The 23,724-nt window shown below is 33.5% G+C and overlaps 4 protein-coding genes across 4 annotated transcripts; 2 read left to right on the top strand and 2 right to left on the bottom strand.

Annotated features, from left to right (window-relative positions):
- Positions 1–232: 232 nt before the first annotated feature.
- On the top strand, positions 233–9,682 carry ninaC (STKc_myosinIII_N_like and MYSc_Myo21 domain-containing protein ninaC). Its single transcript, XM_090109576.1, has 16 exons — positions 233–523; positions 623–727; positions 1,999–2,378; positions 2,466–2,556; positions 2,958–3,239; positions 3,324–3,712; positions 4,486–5,037; positions 5,118–5,410; positions 5,485–5,777; positions 5,927–6,207; positions 6,408–6,557; positions 6,642–6,745; positions 7,173–7,241; positions 7,438–7,625; positions 7,857–8,053; positions 8,274–9,682. Exons 1-16 carry the CDS (start codon positions 233–235, stop codon positions 9,016–9,018), a joined length of 4,410 nt encoding a protein of 1,469 aa, XP_089965702.1. The 3' UTR covers positions 9,019–9,682.
- Positions 9,683–11,993: 2,311 nt separating this feature from the next.
- On the bottom strand, positions 11,994–15,360 carry LOC149910633 (uncharacterized). Its single transcript, XM_090115882.1, has 6 exons — positions 15,108–15,360; positions 14,805–15,014; positions 14,565–14,711; positions 14,014–14,368; positions 12,882–12,996; positions 11,994–12,364 (listed from the first exon to the last, which is right to left on the bottom strand). Exons 1-6 carry the CDS (start codon positions 15,288–15,290, stop codon positions 12,145–12,147), a joined length of 1,230 nt encoding a protein of 409 aa, XP_089972008.1. The 5' UTR covers positions 15,291–15,360; the 3' UTR covers positions 11,994–12,144.
- A 2,299-nt stretch (positions 15,361–17,659) lies between these two features.
- LOC149910632 (lipase 3-like) lies at positions 17,660–20,758 on the top strand. The gene is made up of 5 exons (XM_090115872.1): positions 17,660–17,831; positions 18,937–19,135; positions 19,300–19,661; positions 20,076–20,234; positions 20,352–20,758. The coding sequence occupies exons 1-5, from the start codon at positions 17,691–17,693 to the stop codon at positions 20,730–20,732; spliced, it is 1,242 nt and encodes a 413-aa protein (XP_089971998.1). The 5' UTR covers positions 17,660–17,690; the 3' UTR covers positions 20,733–20,758.
- A 51-nt stretch (positions 20,759–20,809) lies between these two features.
- Positions 20,810–23,432, bottom strand: LOC149910631 (uncharacterized). Its single transcript, XM_090115865.1, has 6 exons — positions 23,211–23,432; positions 22,443–22,565; positions 21,581–22,351; positions 21,294–21,414; positions 20,986–21,158; positions 20,810–20,827 (listed from the first exon to the last, which is right to left on the bottom strand). The coding sequence occupies exons 1-6, from the start codon at positions 23,430–23,432 to the stop codon at positions 20,810–20,812; spliced, it is 1,428 nt and encodes a 475-aa protein (XP_089971991.1).
- Between the last annotated feature and the right edge of the window lie 292 nt (positions 23,433–23,724).

Genomic DNA, 23,724 nt, shown 5'->3' with positions numbered 1-23,724 from the left:
CGGTAAGGTATTTTGTTTTATAGAATTTTAATTCATAAATTATAGATTCAATTAAGTTTGAATTATGATAGAGTTTATTTTAGTTGGTGTTTCTTTATAATTTACATTGAGAGCATATTTTTATAGAATTGTCTTTTCTTTTAAAGACTCACAAATTTAAAAATTATCATTTGGTAAATCAACGATAAATTGGTTAACCCATGAAACTCAACCAATAGAATAAGAAGTAAAGATGAGGGACGGATTGAGTATATCGTCCTTGGCGAGTCCACATGACCGCTACAAAATCGAAAAGAAACTTGGATCTGGAATTTTCGGAAAAGTTTTTCAAGCAACAGACGATCAAGCTGCAGGCAAAGCAGTTGCTGTAAAAGTAATTACCTTAACAGATTCAAAAGAACAACACATTCAAGATGAATATAAAATCCTAAGGGATTTCACTAAGCATCCCAATATTATTGACTTTTACGGCGTGTTCTGTGAACGTTCTGAATACGCTAAGAAAATATGGTTCGTTGTCGAGGTAAGTCCCCATTTCAATACAATATAAATTATGTTATCAGAATCGTTCGAATCGCCAGTATATTTTCCCGTATGTGGCATAATGCGTCGTTTCTTCCAGATTTGCGAATTCGGATCTGTCATCGACATTGTCAGAAAATTGAAAGCGGCGGACAAAAAAATGTCCGAGGAACACATCGCTTACATCCTCAAATATACGATCAAGGTAAGCCCACATCCGAATGACTATAAACATGTCGTTCGTCACATGCAAGTGGATGGCTGTTTATAAAACAAAGGGCCTGCCAGTCGAGCTTTCAGCGAGTGAATCAATTGGTGCTTACTTTGAATGCAAACTCAATTGTTCTCGGATCTGTGCTCTCCGATTGTTACTTGCGTGACATCGAATAAAATATGGCTGCGACCGTCCACGTACTAAAATACTATCTAGGGCCATTACTTAAAATGCACGCCGCTTTATTCGATGTGATTCGCGACGCAACGGTCGAAGTTGTCGATGTGAATGTCTGCGCTCGACAACACCGTGATGGCCCCCCATCGCGGAGCATCGCTCAATTATCGTAAATAATGCTCGCACACAGAAGATATACGGGTCCAAGCTGCGGTAGCCCGAGATCCCCCAGACCCGTTCCCACTGACACACGGCCTCTCTTACAGCCTTAGATATACAGCCTGGAATCCCTAACGCGGAATGATATTTAGAGCTCTGGCTGAATTAGAGCAGTTTAAATGGATATTATCTTTATGTAAGCCACTTGGTCCTCAATACGCGATGCCTCATTTACGTCGTGTCGAGTGTATTCTTCATATCGATTTTGTATTGTCTATCTAATCTTAGGACAGAATGTATTTATGTTTGCCGAGCAAAATCAATTTTAAATCTTGTATTGTGTTGTACATATTTTCATTACGACCGATTATTCGTTTCATTACGAAACGCATTGCGATGTAGCAATAATAGAACATTAGATAAAATTGCATACGTATTTGTAGGTAAAAAAAACATTCCGCGTATAATGGTCATCATCACATTACGTATCTTATTTATAAAATTATCTTTCACTTTTATAAGTCTTACGTCCCGCTATTGCATATAGAGGCAGCCCTATTACGAGTTACAAACGCATTATCCAACTGATGTATCAGACAAGAGCTGCGACAGGCCCGCCTGATATGTATGCAAATAGCTCCCAATGAATCACATGGGCGTGGGCCATTGAGTGACGTTGATGGTAGCGTCATTGAGGCGTCACAGGCCATTTGTTAGGGCGGTCGCTCCATCACTCCGAGTCATAGCTTTTCTCTCGCTATTGGCTCAATCTCTTTAACACAATGCAGTCATTTTTAATGTTTTTTAAAATTGACTTTAATTTTCGTTTTAAAACTCATCATGATGTTACTAACACGACATTGTGTTTAAATACATGGTTATTTTTCTTTTTATGGGAAAAAAATTACATATGAATACAATTTTAGGCACTCGTATATCTACACGAAAATAAAGTGATGCACCGCAACATAAAAGCTAGCAACATTCTAATAAAGAGCAATGGTGAAATAAAAATCTGCGATTTTGCATTATCATGTAAACTTAATGATGCTCTCGATAAAACGACATCATATATCGGCTCGCCAAGCTGGATGGCACCAGAGATTGTTATTGGAGGCGAAGAAGGGTATGATAACAGAGTTGATGTCTGGGCACTTGGAATTAGTACAATCGAAATGGTTGATGGTAAAGCACCTTTCGAAGACATGCATCCTACCGGAGCGCTGTTCCAAATTGTCAGGAACCCTCCACCAGGTGTTGCAAAACCAGCAATGTCATCCAACGATATTAACGATTTTATCAACGAGTAAGTATAATATCAATTTCTATTTAATCAATGAGTAATAACACCTTACATTAATTTCTACAACAAAAAAGGTTAATTATGTTTTAGGTGCCTTGAAAAAAATCCGGAGCATCGACCCTTCATCATGGAGTTGGAGGAACATCCATTTATTCAGTCAGTCCCAGAAAATGACTTCCATGTAAGTAAATGTTTATTTTAATCTTTTATGAATTTCCATGTATGCTTAATGTTCGAGCAGCGAACAAATATTTTATTTTAAACATTTATTACTTATTATCCATAGCTACATTAAATATGACAATTATTGAGCAATAACGTAATGAGGTCAAGCTGCCTCAGCATTATTATCGTGCGACGGCCGAGCCGGCCGGAAAGCGCAGTTCTTCCATAGCAGCGCCCGAGTGCTAATCTATCCGCTCGAATCCGCGTGAATTATATATAATTATTAGCGATAATTAAAGTGTTCCCAGTTATCCCATAATATCATAGCATTATTAGCAGCATATAACGCGACCTAAATACAGTCCACATTCGATGTAATACGTAAACCGTACACTTAAAATTGCTCATATGTTACAGCTATCCACTGAGATAAAAATGTTAGCTAATGATCTTCAAGAAAAAGAATTACCACCAAAAAAACCTGAACGTATCATAAAAGACGGTCTTCTAATCACTCAAGGAAGACACGAACCAGAAACAATGCAAGTAGAAGATTTAGCAGCATTAGAATACTTATCTGAAGAAAACATTTTAACAGAAATTCACACAAAATTAGAAAAGGGCTCTTTTATGTCCTTTATTGGCGATATATTGCTTATTCTAAATCCTAATTCCACTGATGACATTTATAATGAAGAGGTAAAGTAATGTAACTTAATTCTGAATAGGTATCATAATTGAAAAAAAACTATGATATTAATAACAACCTTAACGTTATTTCAGTATCATAAAAAATATGAGTGCAAATCTAGATCTGATAATGAGCCCCATATTTTTGCTGTTGCGGATAGCGCATATCAAAATGCTTTACATCACAATGAACAACAGTATATTGTATTTTCTGGGGAAAGTAAATCTGGCAAAACAACAAATGTTCTTCATGCGCTGTCCCACTTAACTTATTTAGGCGCTATGAAAAATAACACAGGAGAGAGAATAAAAAATGCAACAACAGTAATTCTAGCCTGCATTAGTGCTGCCACTCCAATACATTCTAACTCCACACGAGGAATTTTCCATATACAAGTGACATATGGAAGCTCAAGTAAATTAAGCGGTGCTATATTTTGGTTATATCAACTCGAAAAATGGAGGGTGTCATCTACTGACATGTAAGTTACCTTAGAGCATCTACAGACGCTCCGATTTGGTTGGTGCCAACCATATTGGAACCGACATGGCAACCATTCCAACATTGCTACAGATTGTCCGACGGTTGGCCTTCCAGCTGTCAGTTGACCATAGGGTAATATGTCAGTTGACCATAGTACGAAGAGAATGGGCTAAATTCTACTATAGAAATAGAGAAAATTACAGTCATATGCGGCTCTTACAACTTATTTTTTAAGGTTTTTAATGTAGCCGCACTGTCAATTTTTTTTAATACTTCTAACATAATAAAATACGCTTGATTTCTGGCATCTCTATTTGTGTAATCTTTGTTACTTAAGTCCCACAAACAGGGAAAGTCTTTATATAGTTCCAGCAATTTTATTAATATGTCACGTTCGGTGACCGTAACTCCCTCGGCGTTCATGTTGACGTCCTATACCGGCGGCGTTGCGAATGTGAATGAGCCAATTACCTATATATTACTCTATGGAATGAGCCGATTTGGTCGGAGCAAAGCTTCCAAACGTTCCAATTTGATTGGATCGGATAGGAAGTTGGTTTGGTCGGTATCGCCGGCGCATCCGACCACGTCAAACCAATATTAATAATAATTATGTCGGACCGGCCGCTCTCTACACTTTCCGATTTGGTCGTGGTCGGATGGTTGGCTCCAACCAAATCGGAGCGTCTGTAGATGCTATTAACTTTAACATTTAAATTATATATTAAATAAACTACATATTAATTAACTATAATGGTTGAAATTATACAGGTCACATGCCAATTTCAACATTATGTATTACTTCTATGATGCGAAGGAAGCTGATGATAAATTGAGTGAATTCAGCTTGGAGAAGAATAGAAAACATCGGTATTTGAGAATTTTAGACGAATCAGTAAGGGGTGTTCAAGGAGCACGTGAAAATCCAAAAGATGTGAATGCAAAACGCTACAACGATATTGTTGAATATTTAAAAATGTTGGATTGGCAAGAAGATGAAATTAAATTTTTCGAGACTGTGCTAGCATCGATACTCGTACTTGGAAATGTAAGATTTAGAGATGGGAAAAATGGTTCTGCTGAAATAGAAAATCCAGATGAAGCTAAGAAAGTTGCAAAGTTGTTGTCCTTGGATGAAGTAAAATTTTTGTGGGCTCTACTCAACTACTGTTTAATAGAGAATGGATCTGCTGTTAAGAGGAAGCACTCCACTGATGAAGCTAGAGATGCTAGAGATACGTTAGCAAGTACTCTATACAAAAGGCTTATTGATTGGATGATAAATCTCATCAATGCAAAATTATCATTCATGCGATCAGTCTTGTAAGTTGGCAAATACAAAGAGGCACTTTGTTTTTTTTTACCATACTGTTATTTTAATTCACTGATCATACTTCTTTCAGTGGTGATAAATATTCCGTCAGCCTAATCGACATGTTTGGTTTCGAATGCTACCATAGAAATCGATTGGAACAGTTGCTTGTGAATACAACTAATGAACAACTCCAGTTCCTTTACAATCAGAAGATATTTGCTTGGGAGATGCAGGAAGAGGAGGAAGAAGATGTTCCAGTTTTGCCTCTTCATTACTATGATAATAAGAACTCGGTTGATCAGCTAATGGCAAAACCTCATGGCATATTCTACATACTAGATGAAGCAAGTCGCACTGGCAGTGGGCAGGAATTTATAATGAGTAAGTAGCTTTCAATTAATTGGATTGTGGGTGAGGTATAAAAGATAATCCAATATGTACTTATATTTTTTTAGGTACCATACGAGCATCCTGCAAAGGTCCATACGTAAAACTAGCTGGAAGTCACGAATTCAGTGTTGCTCATTATACTGGTAAAGTCAACTATGATACCAGGGAGATGGCTGATAAGAATAAAGATTTCCTACCTCCGGAAATGATTGAAACAATGCGAGTTTCCACTAATGCAACGATGCAGCAACTGTTTAAAAACCGGCTCACAAAAACTGGAAACCTTACTCTTGCTCCATGCGAATCTTCTGCAAATCGAACAAAATCACAAAAAGAAATGGAAAATATTAAAGCACGGGTACGTAAGCTTAATATTGAATTAACGTTATTTAACTGTTAAACCGGACTTAGTTAGATACGTATTTATAAGAGTAGGTACAGCTAGGAATAAGCCAACGAACAGTTAAACTTGCGTCCTAATCCATGAAACCATATAAATTCTTTCAGAAATTCAACACCGTGTCCAAGGGCCAATACTCGCAAGTGCGTCGAATGAGGACAGCCGCTGCTACCTACAGAGTGACAAGCTTAGAAATTCTGAAACAACTGTCAGCTAGTGGTGGAATACACTTCGTTAGATGCATCAGAACCGACTTGAATGATAATCCCCGCGGCTTCCAAAGCGAAGTTGTTAAGCAACAGCTGAGAGCAATGGCAGTTTTGGACACAGCAAAGGCTCGTCAATGCGGTTTCTCCTACCGTATTCCATTTGCTGAGTTTATTCGAAGGTTTATATAAATTACAATAAAACATTTTCTTACCTTTATCGTTTAATAATATTGATTGTTGCTCTGGATTTCATCATTTTTGTTGATGCGACAAAATTTGGAGTCATCACCTTTTATTTATCTCTAGAAATAATCTTATAATAAATACATAGTATACTAACCTAAACATCAAATTATTGTATGTGAATTTTGCATTTCAGATATCGTTTTCTTGCATTTGATTTCGACGAAAATGTAGATGAGACTAAAGACAATTGCAGGCTTTTATTGATTCGACTTAAAATGGAAGGCTGGGAGTTGGGAAAATCAAAAGTATTTTTGAAGTATTACAATGAAGAGTTTCTATCCAGGTAAGAAAATAATTTTATTTTACATTCATGGCTTTTTCCAAATAGGTGAATTGTAAGTAATCGACATAATACTTAATTTTACAGGTTGTATGAGACGCAGGTCAAGAAAATTGTAAAAGTGCAGAGCATGATGCGGACATTCTTAGCAAAAAGAAAGGCCGTGCAAAATAAATCGAAAGTGATGCATAGTGAGTGAAATAAAAAGTTATAAATAAGGGCGCTAAACAGACGGACGGAATGTTGCCACCTAAAGTGACTGTGACACAAAGAATCGTAGCGCCTGTCGGAAGATAAATAAAAAGTCCGACGTATGCATTTTTGCTAACATAATATAGCAGGCGAACAATTTTATAATTAAAAGAAAAGAGGAATGGATGTAATTAAAACGAAGTTGTGATAGTTTTAACTATTAAGCTCACTTTTCTTTCAAGTAGACCAAACAAGCGAAGCTAGTCTATACGATTAATGAGTAACGATAGTTTGCTTTTGAAGTATGAAAATATTTAGATATAACATAAATAAAGAGGCTATGCAGTCACTGTTGGCAATGTTCCGTCCGTCTGCGCCTCATCATTGCATAAAACCATAACTACCCACTTTAAAAATCTCTTTCAGTCAAGGAGTTGAAAAAACAGAAGTCCGCCGCAATGAATGACGAGGAAGCTGCTTTAGTGATACAGAAAGGTAATTTTTAATAATCTAAGTATTCGTCCTATTTTAGACAGCTCGAGTCGCGATAATATATTACGTCCTACATGTCTTTAACATTAAACTATTTTGTTTATCATCGAAAATTTGTGTAGTAACGAGATTATCTTACTTCAATACTTACCATATTTAACATTTTAAGAACTCACCCATTTTCACTCTGTTTTTCCAGCATACAGAGGATTTGTCGTTCGCAAAGCATATGGTCCGCTTGTTAACAAATCTACTGGACAAATAGACGAAGAGACGTCGTCTTTTCTGAAGCGCTTTGCGAGAAAGTGGAAGAGCAGATCGCTGTTCCAAGTGCTGCTGCAGTATAGAGCAGTGCGGTACCAGGACTTAGTGAATCTGTCCCAACAGGTATGCTCCTGCACAACCCTGAAATATAATAAGGTTTATTAATTTTAGTAAAACCACTAACATTGTATTATTCTGACACAAGTACTTACATGCTGATTTTAAATACACTGCTGTCCATATGATACATTTTCTTTTTATCTTTCACGTTATTTGAGGAACACTATAGAAAATTTATACGTTAACACTATGTTAGGTTCAACTTGAAGATTTATATCATCTTTGCTTTTACAGATACACATTTACAACCAAGCACTCGTGGAAGGCTTACTAAACACAAACTCCTCTGTATTACTAGAGCGCATAGATCCTCACGCCAAAAAAAACTTCCTCGGCGACCCCCGTCCCACAGTTTGGAAACTACCCTTCCGACTTGACGAAATCCAATATTTCGATACATCGCATATGTGTGATCCCAAAGTCAAAAGCAAGTACGTATCAAATATTAATTCATTTTCATAATAATTATCATTGGTTACATTTAAATGCGTTCTTGTATACCAGAAAGTTTTTAAGAATCTTGAAGGTAAACTGCGACTTACTTTACTTAGTCACTATCTTGAATACAAAAACGTATAATATGCAATAAATTTCTAATTAAGCTCGCAGCATACCTCTCTCTAATTCTAACTAACTGGTTTCTCATTATAGTGACACATTTGCCAGTCAATACGATTCCGACCACGAGCAGTGGGACGAACCTTTCAAACATCGGTTTAGTTCTTCAGGCTCAACGACGAGCAGAACGACGAGTACACAGACCCTCCTTAGCGTGCCCTTCTGCAGAGATCCAACGCAGCCCATGCCAAAGCTCCCCGACGAACCCAAACGCGTGGAGTACACTCCCAACAGACCTGTGGTCTACAAAAAGAAATACGTCACTTCCCCCCAGAAATTTTACCAACCACCTACACCTTGGGCGTCCAATATGGACGAGGATTCTGATAATATACACAGGCGCAGAGCTAGCTATGGGGTCGATTCTGACGCGTGCGATCCAATACGCGAACTGCAAGCTCTGGCCAAATCTTCTGGGGAAGGAAACGACGATGACAATCCCCCGTTCAACTTTCAAGCTATGTTGAAAAAGACGCCTAAAAATAGAGCGTCGATGAAGCGATACGGAGAAATGGAAGACATGCTTGAAAGGAAGCAAGCTCCACCCAAACGACTTATTGCGCCGATGGGTCAGACAAACGCTTACGGACCAAGGCGTTCAGAAACAGCTGGAGATCTCACATACAGTGCTAAATCCCCGCCTCCTACCCCAACCTCACCTCAAGGCAGACACACATCTAGTAACTATAAAAATAATCAAAATTACATCGACAACAGAGACGAGAAAGTTGAAATAGCACCGGGTATTTCCGTAGAGGGCACCGTGACTGATTTGTAAAAGAAAATGCTTTTGACTTTCGTAAAAATATATTTGAATCTCGTTCTTAAATCTAATTACTCTAATATCATGGTGTTACATATACATCTGACAATTTTATTGTTAAAGCCATAAGTTACGTGTTAATAGGTCAATAGATTGTTGTATCAAAATTGGAAATTTTCGTTCTGAGTATGAAAATATAACCTCTATACAATTAATTGCTAAACTCACATTTCAAACCGCGACATATTCACGACATCATACAAAAATATAATATGCTTTTGACTATAATTAATCTTAATAAATTGCTTTGGTAACTTATTATTATGAGTACTTAAATACTATCTATTCTTAATTAAGTGGTCGTGTTCTTATAACTAAAAGAAAAATTCAAGGAAATTTCAAGTTTTAAATGTTTTTTGTCCCTTTAGTTAATTGTTCCTTAAATATAAATAAATTAGTACCACATTGTCATGTTATAAAACGCTAGGCTTTTTGGGGTTGTATAATTCTTAATACTGTATCCAAATTTATTAACCTTATTTATTCTTTTGTTTAAAAATATTTTCAAAGGCAATTTCTTATTTATTTACGTATGCGTTAAGCTCATTCCTATCATTTGTACAATAATTTGATATGTTATTCAAAATATATAGCGGTGTGATTTTACATATTTATTTAAAATGTAATAAAGTAATAATATGTGTTACAAATTGTTGTTTTTATTAATTGACCCTAATTCGTTTGGAACAAATGTTTTCCTGTTTAGGGATTATAATAATTCAAATATGATTAGTTATGAAGGCTATAACACAATAGTTACCTTATCTTAATGGCATACAGCAACATGCTGCTTATGTATTTTCTTGGTTATATTGACAAATAGCGTATAATACATAATACAATATTATGGAATCCGAACGAATTTTGTAAAAACATCGCTGAATATAATTAAAGTTTTGCATATTATTAACGCCATAAAACATGGTACTCGACACGAGTGAAACCGCACGACACAACTACTTATAAATTGAATCCCACACAATAAAATAGTTTGTATTGAGCTTTAGCGCTTCGTTTTTGTAATGATAAAAAATATATAAAAGGGTACATAAGATATTTTTGTTACAAAATTTTTATATAATTGATAGTCACACCCTTAATATTATTGCTTCATAATTGACTTAAGACTAGTTGAATACAATAAAAAGCATTATAAAAATATTTTCTAAATCTTAAGCTCTATCCACACAGTCGATTCAGTAGATAATATTTTTAATGATAATCTTTAATAAGTAATAAAATATTTAATGTTTATATAAAATAATACAGAATACTGTAGATATGAACAAAAATTCCTTCAAATGTGAGAATCTAATTCATTGATAAAGCGAAATACATTGAAAAAATGTCAAAAAATATCGCATTAAAAAGAAAAATCATTTTCCTCAAAAAATGTAGATTAATAAATATTCAATTTTATTTCATAACAAATGAAATTTAAAACATTGAAAAGTAAATTAATGACTGCTAAGTGCCAGCCTAACCATTACAATATAATTCAAGGAATTTTTTTTTCTATTCTAAAAACATTAGAGTGTAGATATTAATTACTACCTATAAAAAGGTAATTCGTATTAATTATACATCGTTCGAAATAGAATCGATCCTTAATTTAAATAATAAGCACACAAACCACAATGCATTGAGGTAAATTTTATATATTTTATAGATATTACTTATCTAATCATAAGATTCTTAATCTAGACTCTGACTTGCGTTATGTGAGATCAAAATTAAAAATACAAATTAGAATAAACTTAAAATATTTACTTTAAAAATTTAAACGCATTATGCAACTGACCAAAAAAGTATTATTATTTTATTATGGCAACTTTTGTCATATTGACAACTCTAAATTAAACAAGGTTATAATGATTAACCAAAAATGTGAAACATTACTTTAAATTATAATAAACATTTTATAAAACGACCAGACTTATCTCACTAATATTAATTTACCAATCTCCCTATAAAAATATATCAAATCCCATTATGAGTATATATTATAAATAAATATAAGTAATTCATATGAAGATTATTGCTTACCACATAGTATGTAAATATTCATCCAAAACATACATTTATATCAGTGTACAAAAACCACAACAATGACGTCACCATATTGAACGACGCAGCTGCAGACAAATATGACGCAGTTTCAACTTTCAACACGAGAAAGTTTTTCTTTACGCGTCGAATTTTATAAATATTAATATTATATACCAATGGTATATGATAATAATATTTATGATGGTATAATACCATCATAATTTAAAAAATAAACACTATATATGTATTCTTTAAATAGTAAAGACGGAAGAACTATAATTTTATGAAATCTTTAAACTCATATTTTTCTATTAAATACATATATTATTTTATACTTTTACTCTATAAGATTGTTTACAAAATCCGACACGTACAAGAAAATAAAATCGCATTAATAAGTCGCTACGCGCGTATACCATTGAGATATCTGCGAAGATATTTGAGTAATAATACATATATTATAAAGTATGGACCATATTATATTATCCACAAAATTATGATCTCAAAACTTATTACATTCAATATGTTATTCAAAAAATACCCCTCCCTACACATAAACTTACTGGCACATATATTAAAAATTTTCAAGAGACTCTCAATATCAAACTGTTACACACAAATATCATTTCATTGAGAACAATAATATTATAAGTACAAAGGTGTAGATAGTTTACCAATACAACATTCGATCATCAAAAACGGTATACTAACGCACTCACGATTAGACGTCATAGTGAGATGGCATGATTCAACTATTATGAGCGAAAAAGAGACAACTGAAGTAAATTCTAGCAAATTGGCATCAATTCATCGTGCCTCTAACAGACTGAGCACTTTTCCTATCTACACATTTCTACTTATAATAGCTATTCTCTTTAACATTATAAAACTTGCATAAACAAAATCAATTTATCTGCAAGTTTTCAAAAGTTTTACAAATCATACATTTTATAGAATAGAAAAAATCATGAATAGCAAAAAGTATCCTGCCTTCTTTAATATTTCATCCTTAAAAATGTATCAAGTAAATAACTAATTAGTCTTCTCACTCACGCCTCCATTAGCGTCCATACCGACTTGTCCCAGTAGTTGTGCAACACTGGGCTCGTTGAGAGTCAGTACAGCGTGAGCTTCCACCATCACTACAAGGGAATTCCTCGCTTCTTCGTGTGGAACACCGTGCGTTTTGGTCGCGTGGGAATACCACGCGCCTGTGGATGGCAACACTGATACGCACCACTTGCAGGATAATCTGAAATAATTAATATAGAGGAATAATCTATACTAATAATAATTCTGAAAAGTTTGTTTGTTTGAATGTGCTAATCTCAGGAACTACTGGTCCGATTTTAAAAATTTTTTTGGTGTTAGATAGCCCATTTATCGAGGAAACCTATAGGCTATGTATCAAACTCAAACTCAAACATTTATTTATTCAATTAGACCTCTTTTAGAAGCACTTTCGTATCATCATTACATATTTTTGGAAAGCAGTATCTATGGAGAAGAACCGGATAGAAACTCCATAGTTGCTCTTTTAAAATCATGTCAATATTACAATTCAATTTGACATAATATGTAACTTATATCTAACATAATATATCATATTATTTAAAGCATTTGAATGCTTAAAACTAAATAACAAAATTGTTTACAATATTTATAACAATTGTATGAATTTATGCACCTGAGTTGCACAAGTGCCAATGTAAGTATGTATTGCTATACAGAAAACAAACAATCTTGTATAAATGTAATCAAAGACTTACCTGTTGGTCATATGCCGTGACTTAACATGTCTGCGTCTATATCCCCAGCTGTTATACACTCGGGGACAAAATGGACACGGGAATGATGGATTTGCATATGTTATACCAGATTTATCTGAAAATCAGTGGAAATATAAATATTTATTATCTATACAAATATTATAAAGAGGAAAGGTTTGATTTTTTGTTTGTTTGTTTGTATGAATTGAATAGGCTCCGAAACTACTTGGCAGATTTGAAAAATTCTTTCACTGTTGGAAAGCTACATCATTTCTGAGTGACATAGGCTAGGTTTTATCCCGGAAATCCCACGGGAACGGGAACTATGCGGGTTTTTTTTTGAAAACGCGGGCGAAGCCGCAGGCGGAATGCTAGTATGTATAATAAAGTAAAAAATGTTCAATAACTATTAACATGTACAATATTGTTCACAATTATGACATAACTAGATTTCCGCCCGCGGCTTCGCCCGCGTTTTCAAAGGAAAACCCGCATAGTTCCCGTTCCCGTGGGATTTCCGGGATAAAACCTATCCTATGTGTTAATCCAAGTTACCCTCTATATGTGTGCTAAATTTCATTGTAATCGGTTCAGTAGTTTTTACGTGAAAGAGTAACAAACATCCATACATCCATACATCCATACATCCATACATCCATAAATCCTTACAAACTTTCGCCTTTATAATAGAATTAAGACTAGCTTTTCGCCCGCGTTTTCAGATAAAAACCCACATAGTTCCTGATCCCGTGGGATAACCGGGATAAAACCTATCCTATGTGTTAATCCAAGTTACCCTCTATATGTGTGCTAAATTTCATTGTAATTGGTTCAGTAGTATTTGCGTGAAAGAGTAACAAACACACACAAACACATCCTCACAAACTTTCTTATTTATAATAATAGTAGGATATAGAATTAGATTCAGACTATACATTACTAGTTTTCTGCTCAGTTATCGCCAGTAGTTAATATTATATTATATGACAGTCAGGGATCATGTAAAAATCTAACAGCAAAATAATTTTTGTAACTGGTCTAATAGTTTCTAAGATTTGAATGTTCAAACAATCTCTTCATGTTTATATTGTTTAATATACAACTATACAGAATATTATTAAGTTCAACTTACCCTTATCATTAAGTTCATTGCTAACAAAACCCATGTTATCTGTGGCTATATTCAAAGACTCCACTATTGTTCCACTCTGCAGTACCGTCTCAACTTCTTTATCTATTTCAATTTCCTTTTCATCTTTGTCCTTATCCAAACTTGTATTTAAACATGGCTGAGTGCTGCTCACTTCATTTATCCATTTCTTTGTTGTCTCATTAGATGTAAGTAACTTATTAGATGGGGTATCGGAGGTGACTGAGTATTTCTTCTCTATATTATCATCAAGCACTGCAATGTCTGTGTCATTTGTGTTGTCGCCAGAGTAATCAGTCAATGGGGAATCAATGGGTTCTATTTTGGGTGTTATATTCTGAAATAAACATAATAAACATTAATATGATGAATATGACAATAGTTAAGTTAAAAGAAAAGTATTAAACATAGACTCAACGCAACAGAAACTAATGACCTACATAAAATTATTATAAGACAAAAATTGTGGACATGTGTGTGGGCTGGCCATTGCACATTTATTTTAATAATTACAAAGTATTTTTTATACTTACATGAGCTTTAATACTGTCAGAATTAGATACATTACTTGTTGTTTCTGACTTTTTAACTTGCATAGGTTTCTTTACTTTATTATTATTATCTTCATGTTCACTTTTTTTACGTTTTTTTGTGTTTGTTTGCATACTTGTTGTAGACTTCTAGAAAAAATAAAATCAGTAACTTAGTATTTATTTGATAAAAGTTATTATAATGTAATGACGTACAAACTATATATATTTTAGAGTACAAACCTCTTCTTTTCTTGTATTATCTTCTTCACGACTAGTTTCGCTTCCTGTAGACAATCCACAGATCCTTAAAGTCTCAGCAGTTTTTAAAAGAACTGGCAGAAATTCTTCGGTTACATTAACTTCTCCATTATACATAAAAGTTAGAAGAGTACGTAAAGAGTTCGTGTTGATGTCATGAAGCACTATAATTGGATCCTTGTGGGGGTTTTGCTGAGAACAAACGTGGGCGTTAGATATATGTTACTCACGTACTTACTACTGCCAAATGTTCAAAGAAATCTGTTACAATATACTATTACTTACCTGAAAGATAGTTCTAAATACTGTGCTGTTGGCAGAAAGAATAACTTTATGAGCTTTAAAGCTATGCCCATCTGAAACTAGAGTGACGTCCGATAAGCCCTCGTCTTTAAATAATTCCTTCACATTGTATAATATATTGTTCTGATAGCCATTCCACTTTAAACTTATTTCTTGATTCGACATAATGTGCCTTCATGCAGATTGTTTTTAAAAACAAAATAATACTAAACGTAGAAAAACAAACAACTAACAATTAACATGTATCAATAGCGCACTGAAAGTTATCAATAAATGTTGCCATTGCATGATGGCTTTCATTAATTTGCCGTTGTGTTACCATTCCTAAAAAACATATTACCTACTCAAATATTTTGTATGTTGAGAATAAATTGAATTATTTATTATTAATAAATTTGTGCATACAATAAATTATTACACAAGATATTCGTAAAACGCTTTATACATAGCATTTACCGTATGGTTGTTGACTTTGCAGTGTTGCACTGTGGATGCCTTAGAGTATAGATATCTATAGAGCGCGAACAACCAAGTGGGAACAGTAGGCACAGGTGGGAACAACACGACGTTCCCGCCGCGCGCGCTCGTAGTCGTGGTTGAGTGCTGACGAAGTGCGTTGCTCTGGAATTTTATTCATATTTACGAATAAACATGCTGAAATGTGCAGTGCTATCTTGCAAAAACGATACTAGAAAAATCACAAAATTGAAATCCAGTATCACATTTCATCGGTAAGTCGATTGTTATAATTATTTTTATGAAAATAAATCTAGCATCGCGGGGGTGAAGGGAAAGTGGGAGGGGACCCGCGCAGGCTCGCTCGCGCAACTCACGTGATCGTAGTGATGTGACTTGACCAACGCTGTACTCGATAGTTTACTAGAAGAACTATATTTTAACTTATTATTTATTTTACTTTAAAATTAAAACTCTTCTAGAAATGTATTATAAATAATTTTGTGGTGTGTTTGGTATGATACAATTTCTAATATTATGAATGCGAATGTATTATAGTGTAAATGAAAAGTATGTAATGTTACGATATATGGACCGCTAAATTGATTTTGAAGATTTTGGTAGGTATAGAATGGATAAAATTAAATAAAAAATTATTAATATTATTTATTAGTTATTTCATTTTAAATTATTAATTATTTCTCATTTTAAAACATTAATATTATTGATCTATTTATTATTGAAAAAAATAGCACTAAACCCGATCTTTTATTTTATTAATTTTAATATTTAAGAAGTGCATACGTTTTTCTGATATTCCAATTAAACATATTTTTTTAAAGTGCTTATAATTAATACAAAAAAATATTCAAATGGAATAAACACACTTTATTCACTTGGTAAACAAATTTAAAATTACATATTTATACTTTATTCATACATTTCTCCTTTAATAACATATTGAACATAAAATTTACATATGATACATATTTATTTACATAACTTATCGATAGCTCATCACGCAATTGATATCTATCCATCCCTATTTGTCACACACACATCTATATAGTAACTATAGCTCATCTGCCTACGATGTGCACAAAGCAATTTGTGCAATACACGCGCTCTATACTATATATCTATACTCTAAGGTGGATGCAATAAGTTTATTCGTAAGTTCGTAAGTGGTCACCACACCTTTAAAAATGGTTACACACCTTTAAAATATTATTGACAATATTATCATACTCTTCAATCACATCTTCAATTAAATCATATTCTAATGAACACTTTTTTTTAAAATAGAAGTTTCCTTCCAAGCCACAGTAAGAAAATATATCATGTTTACGAACAAAAATAATATTCTACAATAAATACTTAGATAAGTACCTTAAGTTAAGCCTGAGGTAAAAATATATCTAATTGATTTGAATTGATTCAATTCTAAGGATAAAATGCAGATGAAAAAGCCTTGACCGTTTTTTTATTACCGATAAGAATAAAAAGGCCGATTATCAATTCAAATTTATTTAGTTAATTAGGTACTAATTTCGCAACACAATGATATTATCTGTAGGTAGGACTGTGATTATGTTTTGTTTATTCACATAATTCCAATCGGAAAAAAATACATATAAAAAAAAATTAATTATAATATCTACCCTTGTTTGTACACTGTACAATGTTTCCTTTTTTTTCGTGATCCGCAATTTGATGTACCTACTTATTTAGAATAAATAAATATTATTACATATATTAAAAAGTGCTAAGTGTCCTTTCTGTATTTCTTTAACAATAATTAATTATGTAGTGTGTGGACGATAAATACCTACTTCTATTGAAAAAAATTGGTTAAATGTTGTTGTAGCATTGTGAGTATACTCAACAATAATAAGAAAAAGTATAATAATCAGTACGGCAAATGCAAAACACTCAACGTGAAGTCTAGACTACATCAACACATTAAAAGCAAAGCGAACCGAGGACAACTAACTAGTTAAACTTATAATAACAATTAATCCAAAATATCAAAGATATCATTGAAGGGTTACTTATCATCGAATAATCTCTGAATTAGTTACTCATTAGTTCTGTGAGAACAGTTCTTACATGACGAAAATGTTGTTTAAACTTTGTATGATAAAAATTATACTAGCATTTCATGTTATTTACGTACATTTAGAAAATACTGACGATTTCGACCTAAGGGACACATATCCGAGTATTATAGAAGATGCTACTTTGGATACGGTGAGATGATGAAAATATATGTTACTAATTATTATGCTATGTATTTTATGTGCTTCTGGATTTTCCAATGCTATCGTGTTTATAGTTTCCTATTTACTTACGTACTTTATTTTATATCAGTAAATACCTAATACGAATGTATACGTAATAATCAAGAAGCTTATATCTAATACACTGGAGATTTCAGTATGAACATTAACTTGTAACAAGAAAATATGGCCTTGAATGACGCCTGTATGTTTTTTTATCCCTTTCACACCCACTTGCCAAGTTAGGTGTGAAAGGGATAAAAAAACATACAGGCGTCATTCAAGGTCATATTTTCTTGTTACAAGTTAATGTTCATACTGAAATCTCCAGTGTATTAGATATAAGCTTCTTGGTAATAATATTTAAAATGTTATGTGACTAGAGTCTGGCCAGCCAAAGCTGAACCCAGTGTTTTTTGTAGCGGCCACACTATCTGGAATGTCATCATGGCGTTTCTGCGTAGTTAGTTGTCAGTTTTGTTGAAAACGGTTAAAATTTTCATATATAAAAAAGTACTCTGTGGTTCAAATCATTTGCTTTAATAACGTTTAAATCCTGCTGTGTTGTGTACCTATATACTATGATCACCTTTATGAATATCAAAAGTATCAAAATGTTTTTTTCCTACTAAAGCCGATGTTACCAGGTCCATACCTATTTTTTTAAATTTGCCGCCCTTTACTGGGTTCAGCTTTGGCTGGCCAGACTCTATTAATTAACAACCGTTAAACACAAAATTAATATTTTTTATATCTGTCGTGGTCTTGCATTTATATAATATCTACTCCAGTTGAAGAGATTTGAAAATGTTCATTCATTAGTAATATTAATTATAAAATAATATGTCTGTGTACCATACAAATCGGTTCACCAGTTAATTAAAAAGCCATACTGCCACACAGACGACAAACACACAAACACAACAAAAATAAAAATGTAGAGTCAATCCTAAAAGACGGCGGGATTTTTATTTTGCTTTCCAGTTCGCCTCTGAACTCTTCTATATTCTTCTCTTTTCTTTTAAAGTCAGCACGAGGTTTATTTTTTTATTTTTTAAATAACATACTTTTTTTAGTTCACGTTAATTAAGAAATATGGATTCCCTTGCGAAATACACAGGGTGTATACGGAAGATAAATATATTCTGGAAGTACATAGGGTTCCGTATGGCAAACGTAATTCAACGAGAGAGAATCGTCCTGTGGTATTTTTACAGCACGGTCTCTTATCCTCGTCCGCAGAATTTGTGCTAATGAGACCCGACAAAGGACTAGGTTTGTAAAAGCTATACATTTCTATATTTATTTATCTATCCACAATTCTAAAGAACACAATAAGTAATATGTTTATATGCAAAACAAATGCAACAGTATTATATTTGTTTACTTCAAAATATATACATGAGTTTAAGTACCTTCAACCTTGAACATCATTACAGCATACCTCCTAGCTGAAGCAGGCTATGACGTCTGGATGGGTAACGCAAGGGGAAATACATACTCTCGGAACCACGCGGTTCTAAAGCCCACATCGTCAGAATTTTGGAAGTTTAGCTGGCACGAAATTGGCCATTACGATGTCCCTGCTATGATTGATTACGTCATTAAGGAGACGGGAGTCCAGAAAATACAATACATTGGCTTCTCCCAAGGGACTACCGCGTTTTGGGTCATGACTTCTACTAGACCGGAATATAATGACAAATTTCTAGCCATGCATGCAATGGCGCCAATCGCGTATGTTGGAAATATTCGAAGTCCTTTAATTAGAGCAGTTGCCCCTTTCACAAATTCTTTAGAAGTGAGTTTAATTATTTATTATTTAATTAAGATTGTACGGATAATTTTATATATTAATAATTTTATATATTATAAAAATTTGTTTTTATTTTTCTAATGTTTGACCGGTTACAAAAAATACCTGCACATTTTATTGAAGACGATATTCCATTACTTTAGAAATTATTGATATTAAAGGGTGTTACCTCAAAGAACTAGAAAATGTTTATATGTATCCAATGTACCTATAATAATTATAGGTAAGTAGGATACAATAGGATTGGATTAATAAAGGATGTGTCATCTCTCATTCGGTAAAAGCCCAGTTCTTTATCTCAAGTGTTTACTTGTTGACACGTACAATATACCTACAGTGCTTAATATTTTAAGGGTCCTCCAGTTTATATCGGTCAATAGATATTATTATTTTTTACAGCGTATACTAAAACTCATAGGAGCTAATGAAATCTTGCCAAATGGGATGCTTAACAAATTAGCTGGTGAAAAGTTGTGTCTCGAAGAAGCGATAACTCAAGTTCTCTGTAAAAACTTACTGTTTCTTTTCTGCGGATTTGATGCAGAACAATTAAATACTGTAAGTGTTGTGTTATCTTTGAAGACATTGTAAATTTTGATCATGTTGGCAATAGAATTTGTGACTATAATTAAATCTTCTTTTGTGTATATTCTCATGAATTATTCTATTTTTCAGACCATGCTACCAGTTGTTTTAGGACACACACCAGCAGGAGCGTCAACGAGACAATTCATACATTTCGGCCAAATGTATAAAGCGAAGAAATTCGCATACTTTGACCAGGGTTGGTTTCGTAACAGACGCAACTATGGCACTTTTAAGCCACCTTCTTACAATATTAGTGCCATCAGAACGCCTATCTTCCTGCATTACGCTGACAACGATTGGCTTTCAACCCCAAAAGATGTCGACAAATTCTTCAAAGAAGCTAAAACAGTGGTCGGAAAGTACAGAGTGCCGTTGGACAAATTCAACCACTTGGACTTCGTTTTTGCAAATGACGCCAAAAAGTTAATCTATGACCGTATTATAAGAATCATGTCACAGTTTATATGAATTAATAAAAATATTTAAATCTATAATGGACATCATTTATTAACGAAATACATAACGGACACACATTTGCTCTTGAATTATTCAGTGGTTGAAACCTGAAATAAAAACGCATTAATACATAAATGTATTTTTTATTTGATTATACCTATTGAATTTACATTGACAATCCAATAAAAGTTAATGTGACTCATAGTTTGTTTGAAGCTACAGTATAAAAGGTATGGTTTTATTACTTTAATAACAAAAAACTTACAAAAACTGAAGCCGAAGACACCGAATGCACTGACATTGTGGTACGTGATGGCGCCGACTTACTAGACGTTACATTGAAATAAGTAGCATTGATTAGAGACGTCTTCTTCCTTTCTGGTCTTTCAGTCACTATAGAAATTTCCCGTTTAACAATAGATCCAAAGGTTTCTTGTACTAGAAATAAAACATTACTCATTAATACACGATACCTTAGTGAATTTCCTGCAGGCTGACAACACCGATCTAACCATAATAATCAACGCCGTATCGTATTTTTAGGTTTTTTTATGGAAGAAATAAAAAAAATACCTTTATTCAAGAGATCGATTGGGTCTTCTTGCTTATTACAATATTGTTCTTTAAGAGATCTTTTTACCGAAGGCTCGTTTGATTTATGTATCACTTGTAAAAGTGATATGTTTTTATAATTCTAAAAAATAACAATGCTGTTATAAATTATACCCCGTTTTTTTCCAAGTTCACAAAAAAGTAAGTTCTAGAAATGTAGAAATATTATCTCTTTTAAAAGTGAAATGAAACCAATCATAAAACATTTACTAAATGACAAGCTACATTATGAAAATATTATGCGGTACCTGGTTTTTGCAATTCTTTAACGTTATAATCATCTCTGAATCGGTACTCATAGGTAAACTCTCGTCACAACTCTCAAAGGGTTCTGGAATATCTTCAATTGGGTTTTGCAAAGCTGGCCGTGAATTGTACGCCTTATCCCAATTATGCGTCCTATAAATTTGCTGTAATTCCAATCTCATTGATACATTTTCTTTAGTCAGTCTACTCAATTCAATATTCTGCATTTCTAATCTTTTTTGCAAATAATCAACATTATTTCTATACGCAACTAGATCGCTATTTTCAAGATCACATGTTTCACCACAATCGATTGTTTTTACATTCACAGATACGCTTTGATTAACCTTCTTACATGACTTTTTGTTTAAAACAATGTAACTTCCTCCTGTTGCTACACATTTGTCTTCTTTTATTATAATATTTGGTTTACTTTCTATTGGTGTGAGAATTTCAATATCATTGTTATATATTTTAAATCGTATGGAACTTATCGGTTTATCTATTTTTCCATGTGGTCTTGTATCGTCGTCTTTAAAATGATTGTTTCTAGCCGGTATTGAATTTTTTACATAAATAGCTTGTTCCACAATTTCATCTTGAAAAGTTTTAGCTATATTTTGAACACTAGTATAATAAGCACTCTTACACTCGTCTTTAGTTGGAAGATTGATACGAAAGATTTTTTCTAAAATTATTCTCCAAAACATTTTTATATTCTTAAATGCTTCTAAACATTTTTCACATGGCCAAGTGCTTGTTTCAAATTCTTCCTTAAAGGATAAGGAATTTAAATTAATAATTAACAAGGAGAATTATAGACAAATTTGCTAATTCATGATACAGAAATTGTAACAAACTTACATCTTGAAAATACTTTTCAAATGCTTCTTCATTCTTCAGACACTCTTTGATAGCATGAGTAGACTCGCAAATACTCTCAAGGACGACTTTAGATTTACAATTTGGATGACAGCGTGGAGCTACCTGTAATGCATGTATAGATTGTCTAATCTAAAAATGAACGCCCCTCCACTAAACTTAATTGTTTCAATGTGTGAGGACAAATAATTATTGAACCACTTTATATGTGTGCGCGCGTCGATTCTACTGCAAACTTTGACACTCGCGCACTGATTTGTCAACTAATCGGGCGATCAGTTCAGGTGCCTAGTATTGTATGGCGGGGAGAGCGCGCTATGTACGGAATGACACGTCCGTTCTGTCGTGCATCGCGTCATTTATGCACTAGTTGGCCAACTGGTCCTGTCGTTCGGGCATGGACGGGACTGGAGGACTGAACGACCAATGAGGCAGACCAATTTGTGTGTATTGCGTCTATACACGTACTTTGAATGTGAGCGTAAACACAGTGGAGGGGCGTTCATTTTTAGATTAGACAATCTCTACATAAATATGATATTGTAGTACATTGTCATACTTTATCATCCAAATTTTATAGGAAACTAATGAACGTCATTTAAAGTAGCATTAAAATGAACCTTAAACTGATGGGGAGATTAGCTGTTAATATAATAAAAAGCAAAGAAGATTATTTTAGGTCTTGAAGCTTTGAGGTCCTGGAATTCAATAAATATTTCAATTCAATACACCTATCAAAAATATCATTACCTTCGCTCGATTCCTCCAAGTCATATTTCTTAAAAAGCTGGACACAGTACTTGTGGGTAAAACACAAATTGGCATGTCGCTTTTCATCCAATCCCTAAGGTAACAGTTTCGTGTTTGTAAATCATGACTCCATGCTCTAAGGTCGACACAAGAATCATAAGATTTTATCTTGCCTTCGTTTCGTGACAATAAGCGCAGCTTTTGACGATGTGAACAGTTCATTGAATACAATATGGACGAAACAACCCTACCTACATCTTTATTATGAAATTGTTACGCAAAATTTCGAGTTCACATGAGATGTAAAAATCCAATTGTCACATTATGTCACCGATGATCAGCCGAGCAGCCGAAAGAGTTTGTATTTTATAGGTAAAATATAATAATTTATTATGACTGACACCTTATTGTATAAAATATTTTCTTGTTTATTCAAAAATGACATTCTATTTTAACTCACTGTTCCGTGACGATTTTTCAATGACAGTCCAAAATATTTGCTATTTTTCGATAT

This window comes from Colias eurytheme, chromosome 2 (genome assembly GCF_061535395.1).
Source record: "Colias eurytheme isolate Ceu_HAF_F1 chromosome 2, ilColEury1 Martin Lab GWU primary, whole genome shotgun sequence".
NCBI classification, from domain to species: Eukaryota; Metazoa; Arthropoda; class Insecta; order Lepidoptera; family Pieridae; genus Colias; species Colias eurytheme.
The sequence above is the reverse complement of the archived record's forward strand: the minus strand, read 5'-3'. Positions and strand labels throughout refer to the sequence as shown.